Genomic DNA, 16,614 nt, shown 5'->3' with positions numbered 1-16,614 from the left:
CATACGGTGCAGTATGACTCAGGGAGGGAGGGGGTGTGTGCATGGAGTTAAGAAAAGATGCTGCCGGAGCATGATGCGCACACACACACACACACACAAGCGCGCACACACAGAAAGTAAAGAATGCATCAGTTGTTTCGGAGAACAAACAGAAATGAGTGTGATGCCATTTATCAGTTGTCTTTGTTTTTGCTTTAATCTTTTCTCATAAAGCAGAACAATAAAGTACAGGAGAAAAAATAATCCACGATAAACAAACAATTTCTAATTGGAGAGATTTTCCTAAAAACATGCTGTGTACGTAGCTTTGTGTGTGTCTGTTTGTACACACTCATTATCTCCGCCAGCGATTTAGCGCTGATCACAATTCTTTTTAATTAACTCACGCTGTGTATTTTTATCCTTCTCTGCGATGCTGCCGCCCATCAGACAGACAAAGAAGACAAAGTATCAAACTGTTAGGTGTGGGAGGGAAAGGCAGCGATCAAGCCTGAGACAGTGACTTGAAGGAAACAAACAACTGGGCAGCCTCTTTGAAACCGTCACTGTGTCACCTCTAATGAGCGGATTTGTGTTTTGTGAATCTTCCTAAATCGTACAGCTGTCAGATTACAAAGACTCATGTAGCACCGAGAATTAGCGATCAGGTGGATGCTTAAACTCGCACTGTGGCACTCCTGCTGTTCTTCTTTAAATGTTTACACACCAATGTTTAGGCCTCCTGCTCTAAAAAATATTTTATTTCACGAGATATTCATTTATATGTATTAACCTGGAAACCTTGCTGTAATCTTGGATTTAGGTATTTCATTTGAGTACAAATGTACATCTACGTTGGACAGTTTGTGTCTTCTTGATGCTGAGAGAAATATAGCTCAACTATCACTATTCAAGGAAAGGAATAAAACACAGTTCTAGGTAGTAAATATAGTCCAGTTACCACCGCAACTCCAACTAACTACAGGATGATTGTGTTTAATGTTCAGGTAGACAGCTAGACTTTTAAATGAGTTCATTTTCAAACTTCGACTGAAGTATCTGATATATCATCATACAAATTAAACAAAAGCCCACAAGATAAACAGAGTGAAGTCTAAATAACAGAATAACAAAATAAATACATTTGTTGACTGGCCTCCTTAAGAGTTGTTTTTTTTCCCCACTATAAAGCAACGTATACATATGCAGGTATCAAAAGCAAATCGGTGTTGTCAGTCACTCAATAGTGAGTATTTGCTGTCAGAAGTGTGTGTGTTTTGGGGCATGGCTAGGCTTCCTATCCGAGCAATATGGTAGCCAGACAAACCACACAGTGCACTTAGATGGCTTCTTTTTCATAACATTGCTCTGTCCTGGCTGTCAGACTGCCGAGCCAGAGACAAGCACATGTGAGAACTCTCCAGAATGGAAATACTTCACAGATTTGCCACGGTAACAATGAAACACAGCCAGGTTGATTTCCAATGAGAGGAGAGAGAGAAGTTCAGACGGACCACCCAAAACCTCAAAGCCCGGTATGCCAGACATTAACCCTGGCAAGCGGAATGGAATACAACTCAGGCAGCAACAATGTCCATCAACCCTTTTATTACTTTTTTTCTCATCTTTCCGTATCACTGCGTTCCACACCATTTCTTTGCTCTTTTCAGATCCTTTACCTCGAAGGCGGGATCGATTAAACACCTCCCACATGAGGTCAGAGCAGGTACCTGAGGCAGAGCCGGGCAGAGACTGGCACACAAGCTGGGAGGCCTCCTCTTCACGTCGAGCTCGGCGTGTCCCACACCTCCCAAGGTCATTACCGCTCTCCCGGCAGAGAGCCTCTGTCCCTTTCAATAACTTTTAAAAGGGAACATTTTTCCTCTCCTCTGATAGGCCGCGGAGGAGCGGGACCAGTTGCCGAGTGAGACAATCACGAAGTGCTGACGGAGCGGTGGGTGGGAGGGGTGTACCGCCACATGAAACAGAAGTATGAAGTCTGATGTCAGTCACCGGTTCTGTTCTAAGTTGGGCAGTGAGCAGTCAGTGGGGCAGTAACCACCTCGCTGTTATCTATCACTACTGTCTACAATCGCTGTAACATGTCAGGGTGTGAGTCATTATAACACAATGCAGCATGTGTGCGTTTTGTTTTGCAGCCATGCCGAACAACTAAATCCACTACTGTTACTTTAAGGGGCTCTGGATATATGCCTCAGCCAAAAGATACATGTTATATGTAACTGTCACTCAGTGGGAAATATTATTAGGGAAACAGGGCTGTCAAGTGGGCGTGAAAACTATTCTCGTATGCAGATAATAACACCTGCCAGAGATGTTGTGGCAGTATGTAAGATCCAATTTCATCTCTTCAGATTATACGACCACAACTCAGAGTGTTTTTCAAGTACCGAACCAATAACAGTATTCTCTTTGTCCCAAAAGTCTGTATACCGCGCAGCGTGGAACTCTTCCTGACCATTTTTATATGCGGTAACCTGAGTTCAGGGATTGCTGTGACACTTAAAACTGTCCTTACCGTGACGGAATGCATGTAAACTGTATTTAATGTGGATCAAGATTCTCTATGTTTTGTATTAAGTTCCACCTCCGTACCTGTCTGTCCAGCCATTGGTCCACCATCGGATGGTTGGCGCTCAGGGACGATCGAGTCATTTCTCTCTGGAACTGAGTGGTCCAGCCACTCGCGTCACGAGGAAGACTCCGATAGGCGTGGCCTCCTCTACCCTGCAGAGGAACAGGAAGAGACGGAGCGCTGAGCATCGCTGCATGGGTCTCACGTCCATTCTCCACGTTGTCTGCGTTTGAACGGACAGTTTTGTGGGTTGGTGCTATACCGGCTGGATGACAGACATCTTGTGGTGGATGTTGGTTGGTATATCTTGGACCTGAGCCACAGACCAGTACTACGTTGTTCATTCTCATCACACCCCTGACCCCTTCCCGCTGCTTAGAGGCCTATTACAATAAGGCAGCCGCAGCAACGCTCTTCCATTACACCTTCCAAAATAATACCGCCACGGTAATGTCAAACACTGGCAGACTTCAGCAGACGTATTACAATGGCCACGAGCACAAAAAAACACACTAAATTACATTCCAGACATGCTAGCCTCGGCATTGAAATATCGGCAATTGAAGGTCACGGAAGCTGAAGCTATTTGAATAAAGATGAAAGCAAATTAATATTAAAAGACACAGCGGAGACAACGATACACCAAGGCACACAAACAGAATGAGAATGATTAAAGGTCTGATGAGTTACAAAACGGCAGCTAAAGAGCGAGACAGGCACAAAACAGAAGTTTGGCTGTTTTTAATGAGACATCACACAAACAGGAGAACACAGACAGAAGTTGAATAAAGAAATTCTCCCTCGTGGCATGTCGCTGAATGAGAGGAAGGATGACAGGAGGTACAAAGGCAAATGAAAACAAGTTTTGTTTGGCGAGGGATAAAATAGGAGCAAACAATGCAAGGAAGAGAGGGAGTGAGAGGGAGAGCGAGAGAGAACAGGGGAGAGATCCATATCCCCTGCATGCTAATAAGCCATGTGTGTTTTAGTGCAGTTGAATGTGGCGTGACGGAGCCTGAGGAACCACAGCAGACAGAACCGTAAAACTTAGCCGGACACGTGAGCTCATCGAGACGGCCCCTGATAGCCATCATGGCATCGGCCCCTGACATTCAACACGGCGCGACAAAGGACACCTCTTTAAAAAAACTTTTACACACAGATCGTAAACTTGCGGAGCAACCAAGATACCAGAGAGGTAGCAGTAAATCAACAGGCCCATATCTACTACCTAATCCCTTTATTTGAATGCACTAAGCGTGGAGAGATCGGAGGGCGAGGCATTGTAAAACCATCGGGGGACGTGATGAGTTTACAGTGCGAGCTGATGAGTGAGGACTCCCGTTGGCTTGTGTTAGGAAGACTTAGCAGAACCGGGCCCAACTCGGTATAATTGAACTCACAGGGAATTGAACAGAACATGTACATGGCTGTAATGTGTGAAGGGAACGACCCCAGACACTATGGGGTATGGCTAGCATCCAAACGCTCTTCTGGCAATGCTAATCACTGATGTATGGTTCTCTTTGAGTACAAGGTTTGGAGACAGACATACATCAAAGTCAATGCTGACTAATACATTCACCATCTGTTGTTGGTTGCATGGACATAGACTAAAATAGACTATGTCTGTGTGTGTGTGTGTGTGTGTGTGTGTGTGTGTGTGTGTGTGTGTGTGTGTGTGTGTGTGTGTGAGTGTGTGTGTTTGAAAAACTGAGATACTGAGCTGAATAAAAAGGACAGCCTCCCAGTGCACATTACATTTCAAACCAGCTGCCACTGACTTAAATTAATCTAATTCAGATCACCTGCTACAGAACATTCAGTCAAGGTTTATATATATATATATATATATATATATATATAGAGAGAGAGAGAGAGAGAGAGAGAGAGAGAGAGAGAGAGAGATGCTTATATATATATATATATATATATATATATATATATATATATATATATATATATATATAATTATTGTTATTTGAATAGCCTTCAATCAAATAGTAATTAAGGATGTTTGAATTGGAGTAATCCATTCAAAAACAGGAATCACTTTGTGTAATCTGTGGTGTCATGTCACAGTTATCATTGTTATATGATGTGCGATTGTTTATAATCTTAAATGAAATCCTGTGTAACTCAAACCCTGCTTGTCCCACAGCGAAACGTTATACCAAACATCGATATCCTGAAGAGGGCACACACGAGTGGAAGCCCCGCAGCAGGAAAGAGTCACATCTATTTACATCCCTGTTCTGTTGCTTTTAGATTTTTTGTTCTTTATTCTTGAGCACACAGGCTTAAACTGACAAACAAATGTTTGAACATATTTTCTCCGAGTACGATGGGCCAGAAAAGAAGCCCCCCCAGACAAAATGAAAGGCCTGATAACCGTTTCACCTCAACCTTTTTCTTTTCTCCGCCCTCCGCTGGAGAGTGTGCCATTACACTGTTAGAGGCTCTGACAACTAAAGTGTCTTTCAATAGGATTATCAGACAATGCTTCCAGAAACACTAATCACGTGGAGGTTTGCTGTGTCACGTTCCAAGCACTCAATCGTCTCCCCTTTGTTTTACCTCAGGAAGGTATCTCTCTCTCAGCAAGACGTAAAGGTCTGGCAGCACCACGTCGGGGGCAGCCATTTTGACGAGTTAATTGGCTTCACTTCTGTTTCAGAAGCCGTGGGGGGGTTTACCTGAGCTACGCTTTTTTGTTCTTCTTTTTTTTTTTTTATAATCAGAGGCTTAAAAAGACTGAGAACGGGGAGTTTGGAATAAAGGGAAAGTGTTTAACACTTTTCTTTCTTCTTCTTTTTATTTAACACAACAAGGGATGAAGGAGCGAGTTTCAGTTGAAGACTATCAATGGCTCCGCTGGATATCTGTGAGCAGGGCAGCGCAGGTGTACTTCTTTGATTTGGGGTGCAGAGGAGAGACTGAATGAAAATGAGGGGAAGTTAAAAACAGAGACACTGCTGGAGGTTGCAGGTTTTCAGAGCCCATATCACTGACATTATAATTGATGCAGCTCCATTATATCTGCAGCACTGTGGAAAATAACTTCAGGGCAAGATGCTGTTTGAAGTGGGATAAAATACTTGACAGAGGTGTTTTTTTCTCTGTTGAGTTTCCACCCTGTTTAGATTCTCGTTAGCATTTCTGACATACATTATTGTAGTAAGTAGTATTTCTGAGGTATAGTGGTTAAGTCAAGCTTACCAAGCGTTTGAAGACCATATTCATATATACCTTTTGTTCCAGGCTGCCCGTGCTTGTGTTTGGTTTGGGGTTGTGCTTTTGGAAGCCAGCCGTTGTGGACCGGCGAGTTGGGTTCTTTCTGGAAGGTTCCTCTGGACCGACCGGGACTTCGCCCAGAGGAAGGCCGGCCAAGGAGGGATCACTGCTGCGACGCACATGGAGAGGCATGTCTGTGGAGGGGAAAGTGGAGCACAAGGAGGGTGGAAAGAAAAGATAGGGGACGCGGTGAGGAACAGTGTTACAGCAACATTAAACCTGCGTTAATCGCATAATGAGTAGATTACTTTCCAACTCAAGGATTCCTGTGGCACATTTCTGCTGTGTGGTAACCATAGACCCCTACAGTACCCCCTCGACTTCACTATATGTCTGCTGAGACATGGGAAGTGGTGATTATAAGTACTTTTCTTTCCATAGAAGGTCTATTCAGCCCAAAGGGAAACATTGTATAACTCAACTATGGGAGGCTTGGCTTGGCTTTAGTCTTCCAAAAGTGACATCAATATACTGTAAATATAGTTTTGGGCGGAAATATTCACAGCTTTAAAAAACGTAAATATGAGAGAAAATGATGTACCCCGACCTAGCCACCTGAAAAATAAAAATTACAATTGCTCACATATCATGATCCGACTCAAGATAAGGGTCCTTTTACACACTGCACGAATGACTGAAGTTGATTCTGGAAAGTTTCCCGGAATTGAAACCGGGTCTCCCAACCCAAATTGCCCCTGCCATCAAACATGGAGAAGAAACTGCACAGGAAACGCTGGTTCATGTTGCAGCTGCCACATTGATCCAAGTGCAACTAAAGCTCGGTGTCAAGTTCACGTATTTGATCAGAGCTGCCAGAACAAGTAGAAGGAATGACGTCTGCTCTACGCTTTCCACTCCAACTGAAACATTGAGGGAGAAATCCTGCCGATGTCTGTTACACTGGAAGTATATACGTGAGCCGTGGTATGAATCATCTGGATTTTCCCAAAAGGCCATAAGGATTTGTTTATGACGCTCTAGCAGCCTGCGCACGGCACCCGTGATTATTCAAATAGTTGGGTAACCACCTGTCATCCATCGGGGATCATGGCAGCGAGCATATGCCGGTGCTAAGCTTCCATCTGATACACCAGAGACACGTCTTAGTGGCGGGAGCGACGCATTCAAAATCACGGCTTACGCCCGCCGCGGCTCTGTGACAAGACTTGGGAGGCTTGAATGCGACTGTAATCGTGTGTCGCTCCCGCCTGCCGGGTAACCGCAATGAAGGCAGTATAATTATGTGACTGAATCCCCAAAATAAGATCAACAACGTGTTTGTCAGTCGCCTTTATTCTGCAGACAGGAAAATCCGGGAGTCAAGAGTCTTTTCAAGAAGCGTCTCTCTTGACCTTCTCCCATGTCCTTGACCTGTACTTGCTCATATATATTGATAAAACATCCATCCTCCCCTCCTTCATTACTACTTATTTCACTCCTGCTTTCTAATCCTCCTATACCTGATAATAAGGAGGTCTGTCGTTTGCTTAAAGGTTGAGTCACTCCGGTCCCTCCATCTCCTGTAAGGTGTGGTTGCTGAGATCTACAAGGTATTTATCTCAGTTTGATCTATGGCTATCATTACTATTAACCTGACTTGTAGCAGTCAGTGCAGTTTAAGTACAACACTGCGTCCGCAAACAATAAGGGTGACTGTTTAAGATTGTTTTGTATATTTATGTGGCCTCAGACACAGCATGCGCAGTATCTTGGAAATACATTTTTCATCTCACAGGTTGCGCCGAGTGCCAGCTATCAGTAGATGTGCAGGAACGTCCCTTTATGTAGCGGGATGGAGACACAAGCAGAACATTCAGCAGAGCTCAGCAATCCAGTCAGTTCTTTCACGATTTCACAGTACACATTTGACATTATTTAGTTTGGGGCGACTGTGGGGCGACTGTGGGGCGACTGTGGGGCGACTGTGGGGCGACTGTGGGGCGACTGTGGGGCGACTGTGGGGCGACTGTGGGGCGACTGTGGGGCGACTGTGGGGCGACTGTGGGTCAGTGGTTATCAGGTCCATCTTTCAATCAGGGGGTTGGCGGTTCAATCCCACTTAACCCTGCATTGCTCCCCGTAGCTGTGTCTACGGTGTATGAATTTAACATGTAGAGTGTCTTTGAGTACCTTAAAAAGCACTATATAAATGAATTATTATTATTATTATTATAAATGCTAAATATTGCCCGTCATTAAATCAAAGCTGGATGTTATAAAAACCTTTCCTATTGCTGCCAACTTTACTGCTGAGTCTGACAACGTCTCAGTCTCCAATATTCCCAGTATGGCTGATGCCAATGCGGAATCATTTGCACCGTTATCCTGTTTGAGTCAAAAAGAGCTGTTGCCCCCTCCCCCCCCGCCCCCTTCTTCCATTGTGATTTCTGAGGGATTTATTATGCATGTGACATCTGGAACCGCCAAGGAACTTTCTCTGCAACAAAAAAGTGGAGTTGGCGAAACTACTTTTCCGAAGCTACTTGAGTTAATAAAACTCTATTCATCATGAGGGTTAGGAGATCTCGTACCGCAACAGGTAGCTTGTAAAACCACACTTTCAAAGTAGCGTTTCCAACACTCTGTTAAAAGTAAAAGTTTGATCTTCCCCCTAACCAAACCACTCTGCTGCCATTGCCCAGGCCAGCAAAACTCACCAGCAGCTTTAATAAATTCTGCATTACTCGGTTACAAATGTGTTTCATTTATTCTGGCCCTTGTCTGTAGGATTCCTCAAAGGAGGTTGGAAATTGAGTAAAGAAAGCACAGCTAGCAGCCAGATGGCCAGTCACTGTGCGTTTACTCTTAAATTAGGTTGAAGATTCAATAATGCCATTTAATAGACTTTGCCCCCTCTCTGTAACGGCTGGTTCACATCCAGTTCAGGGCTCTAATGACGTTCACCTCAGACAGCGGGGATAATTAAGGTCCAGTATTATCCTACATGACAGGCTTAGAGATGACACACACACAGAAAGACAGCGAGTGAGAGGGAGAACCATGAAGACAGGGGGGAAACTGGAAATATGACACAAAGTCTGGGATAGATAAATAAATAAAAAATGCAGATGCTCGGTAAATTGTTTAAATTCGAAACTTTAAATCTCCATACTGTCTTCTACCTCAGAATGAGGCTTTATTTTATATAACATTTATAATAAAGCTTTGTTTTTTGTGTTTGTGTGTGTGTGTGTGTGTGTGTGTGTGTAACAAACCGCCAGCGATTTCGCGCTGATCACAATTCTTGATGTGGATTAAAAGCCTTGGTGTATTTCCCAGAATACCTCAAAGCTCAGCTCTTACTGGACGTTTATCTTGGTCTATTTAAACCATGTCAGCATCGATCCCTCTTTATGCAACGCGATTGTTTCCAGATGCTCACAGACTGAAACGTCCATTGTGAGGGGACTAATCACTTTATTATCATTTAAAACCAAGTTTAGACGGCACCGAAGATTCACACTAAAAAAAGGGAATTAAATTCAAATGCAGCAGATAAAGATGGAAGCATTAACATTAACGAGAGGAGCATACTCCCATACAGTGAGGTCTTGCCTTTATTAAAATCCTCACAGATTAACAAAGGATAAATAGGAGAGCTGTTAAGGCGTGTGTGCTGGTTTCGGTTTCGAAGGTCACAATATGAAGATGCTCTCCCCCTCCCCGTTCTCCCTGAACAATTTTCCTCTACTTAATTTGTGATGGGATTATCCCGGCAGTCCGAAGGGCTTGGTTGGTCCCACGTTTAATAACCAGCACCGCCACTTCAGACCGAGCCAGCCATCGATCCAGGCTGCAGAGGGAGCGAGGCCGTTAGGGGGGGAAGGGGCCTTGGCTAATAAAACGAGGCCCTAATCCAGCCCCTGTAGTGAGGGATTATGGCCAGGGTGCAGGGTCATAGAGATGTACACACACCACAATTCACCACAGGGAGAGGTCAGACTCTCCAGGGGCTATTACCTCGTATTGCTTTGTCCTTTATTTATCTTTCCCTCTCACCTTGTTTGGGGGAGAAATATATTAGCTGGGATGAATCGCCGTGGATAAAAGCACTGCTATATATACACAGCGCAAAAGTCAATATTAAAGTCATTTAGTTTGAAGAATCTGTCCACATACTCGATTCTGGACCCGACTACAGTTTACAGCACAGCTACTGATTTTCACCGCTGTTGTTGCTGGAGGGTCCTGCAACACAGGTTGAAGTGGGAGCAGTTCACATTTCTGGGACGGGTGGTTTAAAAAGATAACAAAAATAATCCCTTTTATCATCACAACTGCGTTAACCCTTCCTAAGTGTTCGGAGAGGTTTCAGCTAAAGCACCTGAGGAGCAACTTTGGCTCCAGGGCCTCGCTCAAAGACACTTCGACAAGAGGTGCAGACAGGAAAAGCAATATCGGAATATCGCTAGAAAATGTGTAAAATAAAAACAAAATCATCTTCACCTTTGTTTACTCTGCGTTCATTTGTTCTTCCCTTTTGGCAAATGGGTCACGTTCTAAATACGAATGTAGGGACATGGAGACAGAGTCTGTAACCATCACAGTACAAAGGCGCTGTTGCTATTTCCACAATAATATCAGAGGTGTGCTATGAAAGCATCATCTTTGATACTGCTATATATTGACACCCCTAAAAGTATGTACTTTTGGTATTTGCAATAATCCCAATTATAAGGTATGCATAAAACAATGCATTGCCATGTGGAAACCATGAAAACTCCTATTTAGAAAGGTTATTTAAGATGTTGGCTTGGCTTGATGTGTGGTTTTGAGAGATAACTGTCAATCATCTATTGTTCACTTCACCCTAAAGTTGCAATTATTACCAGCACCATATGCCCTCTTCACTGGCAAAAAAAAAAAGGCGACATCAGCATTATGAAAATCAACCCATGAATAACTTTGTATTGCAACTTTTGCAACCAGCTGTTACGTGAGGGCGTTTCAGCGCTCTAGGTCTTACAGGTATGAAAGGAAACATGATTCAGTGTTTGCATTGGCTACTCTAATTTGTTGGGAAAAACCAATCCAACACCCTGTCTGTTTTATACCTCCTGAAGTTTTATAAGCTGGTCGAATGAGATGAATCTACAGAAAGAACACTTTATCTGAACTTTAGAAGAAGTTGCTTGGTGTTTACTTGTCCACTCATAAACTCACGGCACATAAAAACTCTCCTTTTTACAGTCATCTCTCTCGTCGGTCATAAACAACACCGAGCTGCAGAACGGGGACTTCTACCGTTACAACACTTTCCCACTTTTCCCTCAATTGGCGCTACAAACGCAGCCAAATCAACTTCCAACATGGGGGTCAGCTCTAATGTATTAGCTGTGGAAGTTTCCAATCACTGAGATGGTGTAAAGTAAATGGAGAGGGTCCTTTACTGTACCTGGAGAGGAAAGGGGGTGGCACTTCCTCCTGACTGGCTGCCAACTCAAGGTAATGGAGCTAATGACTCAGCATACTGATAAGGTCACAGAGAGGACACGCAGAGACTGGACTGTGTGTGTGTGTGTGTGTGTGTCGGTTCTCTCGTATTTCTATTTTTATGATCATCAAATGACCTCACAGAGATATAAAGAAAGGCAAACACCTGTGAGGATATTCCTCCCTGCTAACAAGGATTATGTTATTATAATTGTTGTTATAATATTATTATGATGATACCAAGAAATACAAGCCAAAAAAATGCTTGATGTATTCTGGCGTATCCAGGTGTTTATTATGACCATTATATAATAAAAATTATTATTACTATTATTATTATTATTTGAAGCAAAACAGTCTTGATGTATTCTTTTTTTTCCTCCCCAAATAATGCCAAGAGGATAGTTAAGACTGGTTGGCCAACTTGACTTTACATATAAGCAGAGAGGAATCATGGATTTCTTAACATTTTATGTTTTACTTGATTTAGTGTCCAGCACTGACGTACTCAAACCAAGCAACGTGGAAACTCTCATGCATTCAATATTGTTTAACAAAAACAACATGAGGTTTCAGAGTCGGTTTCTTTGAATTTTTTTTAGACTTTCTATTTTTGTGCTGACATTTAACAATCAACACAAGGAAATATCTGCGGGAGAAGATTCAGTGTTGCTGTGATTCTTACTTTTCCTTTACTGGAACCTCATTTGCTCCAATTCCACTGATTCTATTGACCAAACTTTTGACCACACGGTGTTGCAGCAGGTGTTCGTCAGCAGCTGTCAAATGGAAATCACCTGCTATTGCACACACTCTTTGGGGCGTGGCTACATGTGCTTCCATGTGGATTTACCCTTTAATCAGCAAATGAGAGGTGGGTTCAGGAAAAGAAAAGGTACACTTATACATTATGGAGTAGAACGTCACAAATGCATGAATGGTATTTTCCTGCAGAGGGAGAGGTTATGGAATAAATAAAGTATTTAAATACAAGGATGAAGGCTTTCTGGTGGCTGAACTGGGTATTTTCCTCTTGAGGCCCTGTGGCCCTGGCGTACGCTGAGTCCATGCTTTCACAGCGAACTGATTTAAATATAAATGCCAGGCAACCGTGGCTTCATGAAATGTCTAAAAAGCTGTGTTTTTTTTCTTGGCTTCTTTGAATACCTCAAGCCTGGGCCAGTTCAATGTCTGAATAAAATGATTGGCACTGAGCCATTTATAACTCTCTTCTCCAACCACTGACTACATATTGATGTCCTTGTGTGCAGCAAAGGGGATTTCCACTGAATACACCCTGACCTGAAGCATCCACGGGGGAACAAAACATTTAATTTTTTTGGGGGGGGCAGCAAGACAGTTCTGCAGCGGTGGGAACTAGGACTGAAGATGAAAAATGTAGAAGACTTAAATAGGACGCTGGTCAACCGAAGGCCAGACAGGGTCGAGAGAGAGCACCACTCGGAGTGCTTCTGTGGCGTGTTTAGCAAACTCTAATCTGATGCAGCGTCAGAGACTGAGAGGAGGCAAACTTGAATAAGCATTAACTGTTGACCTTTACTGAGAGCAAAAGATGAAATCCAATAGATGGATGGATGGAAAAGCCACTTGAAAACAAAGGGGCAGTTATGAAACAAAACCCTACTTGGCTTTGGAGTTAAGTGCCCACAATCTATACAGCGTGTCTCTGTGTGTGTGTGTGTATGTGTGTGTGTGGTGTGTGTGGTCTGTGTGTGTGTGTGTGTGTGGTGTGGTGTGTGTGTCTGCTTCTATTCGAATGTATGTTGTACATTTGTGTGCGTGCAGACTTGTACGTTTCAGCTTTCATGAATATTTCCACGTGTGAATACAAATAATTGTTTTTCTTTTTTTCTTTCCTCTGTTCTAAGTTTATTATTGCTTTTCTGAAAGTAACAGTAAATAGTACTAGTAACTGGTAGCCCCCCCCCCCACCCCCTAGTCTTATACTTTCATTCTACACCCAAACCTCAGAAACCACACTCTGAACACACTTCCATTAGCAAACTGCATTAAAATGCGACAAATCTGTACTGATAAAATAGGTCCAGTAGTATGTTGCTAGTTTGTCTACTTTCTATTGACGTACCCCAGTGCACCGCTCAGCTGGTTCATGCACAAAATGACATGTTTGTAGACAGATCCAAACAAGCCGCGGCATTGTGTACAGGTTCTAAAGGTGAAGCCTCTGAAGGAAAGCCTCTCCACTTCTTTGGATGGTTGAACTCATACGTCGTTGTGCCATAACTCCATATCGGGGTCATCTCTTCAAAATGAGCAGTTTAAGGGTGAGCTTCGGCAGTTATAGCCATCTCTTCAATCTTCTCCTATATGTTCAACTGTAAAGGTGAATGGACTCAAAATGTATCACTATTTTTTTTCCAGAAAGACTTTTGAACCATTTCACTAATTAATGTTTCATAAAGTTAACTCCGATTATTTGACCATTAAATAGGGATGTGAACATGTATCCTGGAAGGTCTTCCCAGTTTGGAATCAGCCCCCGTCTCAATGACAAGCTTCATATGTCAATCGCATTTGTTTGGGTTTTGGGTCCCTGAGTAAAAACACGAGAGAGCTGCATTCACACCAGGTTGCTGAGACAAGTGTCCTGTTTTCACTATGAGCAAGAAACAGAGAGACGGAGACTGATCCTTTTCTCCTGACAGAAACACAACATGGAGAGACAATGGAGAGGATGTCAGACTCCCTAAAGTCCTCAGAGATGAGGCCTCCAGCAGCAGACACCTAGACACTTCAACAACACAAGTGTGTGTGTGTGTGTGTGTGTGTGTGTGTGTGTGTGTGTGTGTGTGTGTGTGTGTGTGCGTGTGTGGTGTGCGTGTGCTGCTGGTAGACTGTTTCCCCAGACAATGAAGATCTCAGAGAGGAAGGGAGGACTGGAGTTCACTCCTCAAATCAAACCTGACTCATCTAGGTCGAGGCTCCGCTCATGCTGAAACCCCAGAGAGCAATACAGTGGGTGTGTTTATCTGTTTGCATGCGCGCACAAATGAACCAGTGCAAACACATGCACGTAAACATGTTCATGCTTTCGTGTATACATGCTCCTGACTCTCTAATTTCTATGGGCTGTTGAACAATGAATGAACATTCGGGGTCAGGTGATGCTCTGCGCCCAAAACGGTTCGGAAACAAAGTTTGGCTCCACTGCGGCTTTGAATCCGGTAACTTTTCACTCAGATGCAACCGCCGGTTCTGAAAAGTGAAACCAAATGATGAAGTGTCTTAAACTTGCATTATGTCCTCTGCATCCCAAATATGAGCACTTCTGTTCAAAAACCAAGACGTCGATGTCCAAAACGCCTAACTCAAGGTTTCCAAACGGCAACCCACAAACCAATGGGTGAAGTCCCAACGACTACGTCCACTCTGGTGTATACTGATTTTTCCATTTACTGACTTTTACAAAAGTAGCATAGTGAATTCCTTAGTTTGCTATTTCATCAAGTCATATCCATTCCCTGAAAATGAAACAATGGTTATCTGCAGCCCCAACTCTAACTAACCTGACTTAGACCAGACTCACCCGGGCCCTCAGGGAGTTGCTAATCAGCAAACCAAACAACCCTCAGCGGGGCCTAGAAACAGGTCCGCAGCAGCACCTTCCGTGTAAACACCATTTTGTGTGTTTCTCCATTAAGGCCGGTCCGGAGGTACAGGCTCTGGGAGAAAAGGGGCCATAAATCTCACTCAGGCTGATATGTGGCCAAGTCACTCATGATTAAAACCACCGCTGTGAAAATGTCATCAGCCCGCCAGGAGCGAGGAAAGCTGGAGGCACGGTCAAGGCGACCGAAGCTTGATACATTATAGGATTCGGTTTGGTTTGCCGAACATGTTTGACAATCTGACACTTCTGAGATAAATGAAGACTTCTCCCAAAACGTCTTCTCACCCAACATCAACACGTTGTCCATCAGTGGCTACACAACAAAACTCTGGGTATTGGCCTTGTATGCTTTACCCTTGTTTCACAAAACAAGGGTAAAGCATACATTAAAAGAGTAATCTTCATAGTTGCATTCCTGCAACATTATCAGACTCACAATGAAAAAAAAGGGGAAAAAAGGATTAAAATCGATAAAATCAAGTCTTTTTTATCCAGCAGGTTATTCTTCCCACAATGCAACTCAACCGCTGACAATTTGATTCGATATTTGCATGCGGTTTGTTAGTAGCCGCTAATGCTGTTGTTTTTTCCTAAAAAAAGTTGTTGCCATTTCAGTATAAATGTAAAAAGATGTACTCCCATTAATATAATACCACTTATTACAGGTGCAATGTATAGCATGTAAACAGCAATTTATAATAATTACAGTGATTATGACACTTTGCTACAATAGCGATACGGAGACCAAATCCTTGCTGACAAGACTAACAGCTTATATCAGCCTCCACACTCGATTTTCCACAGTGGGCAACCGTGTGTTTGCAGAGAAGCTGCTGGATCACTAAATTGTCACAGATTTAATTGTCACAGCCGAAGTGTGAGAGGGAACCGAGAGGCTGATGAGTGAGTGAATGGATTCCAGTTTCTGGCAGGTCAGGCGGCATCTGACGCACGGGAACTCATTCACGCGGCAGGTTCCAGACGGCACGTACACAAAATCCATATCGCAAGCATTTCAGCCACGAGAATAACTTCTCTCTTCTGCTCTGAACAAAAGCATCCTCGCTTCAGCTGCTCCGTTCAGCGAAGATGACGAATGCAAACTTCCGCCAGACTCCGGGACTTTTTTCCAGGGACGCTTTCATGATTTATTGGGAGAAAAGCGAAAGCTGTTTGGTGTGCGAGATGAGACGAGTGCTGCCGGAGCAGCGATATGGGCGCTGGTGTGAGGCATGCGCCGTTTAATGGACGGAGACCTTTCTGGTTAGAAGCTGCCTGCTGGGAAACACACACAAATCTATTCCTGCTCCGATACAACACGCACAAAAACAGCACGTATGAGGTCAGAGTAGTTTACATGCAACACGTCAAAACATATCAGAGAAGCATTCCTTCCATAACGCAGGGCAGAGCGACAAAGGCAAAAACAGAAGAGAAGAACGCAGACGGCCACGCACTGCTCGGCACTATGGGAAGAAGTTTTATTATACGGTTTTAGAATACAGGATGTTAGGATACAGATGGTATTGGGATGTGCAGACTGGATGTGCATCGCTCGGATCAGTCGCGCAGTTATGAAAGCGCATGAGGTTTCATTGAGATTCAAGGCAGGGGATGATGACACGGAAGCAGGAGTTTACAAAAATCGAACTTTTCCTGA

General features: G+C 43.6%; 1 protein-coding gene across 3 annotated transcripts in view; it reads right to left on the bottom strand.

Moving 5' to 3' along the window:
• Positions 1–16,614, bottom strand: part of LOC117749660 (partitioning defective 3 homolog) — a 309,108-nt gene that overhangs the window by 183,777 nt on the left and 108,717 nt on the right. For all 3 annotated transcript variants that reach the window (XM_034560341.1, XM_034560342.1, XM_034560343.1), the window contains exons 4-5: positions 5,825–6,003; positions 2,596–2,727 (exon numbers count right to left, since the gene is read on the bottom strand). In XM_034560341.1, coding sequence (XP_034416232.1) covers positions 2,596–2,727; positions 5,825–6,003 — 311 coding nt within the window. The remainder of the gene's footprint in view (positions 1–2,595; positions 2,728–5,824; positions 6,004–16,614) is intronic.

Source organism: Cyclopterus lumpus, chromosome 20, assembly GCF_009769545.1.
Source record: "Cyclopterus lumpus isolate fCycLum1 chromosome 20, fCycLum1.pri, whole genome shotgun sequence".
NCBI classification, from domain to species: Eukaryota; Metazoa; Chordata; class Actinopteri; order Perciformes; family Cyclopteridae; genus Cyclopterus; species Cyclopterus lumpus.
The sequence above is the reverse complement of the archived record's forward strand: the minus strand, read 5'-3'. Positions and strand labels throughout refer to the sequence as shown.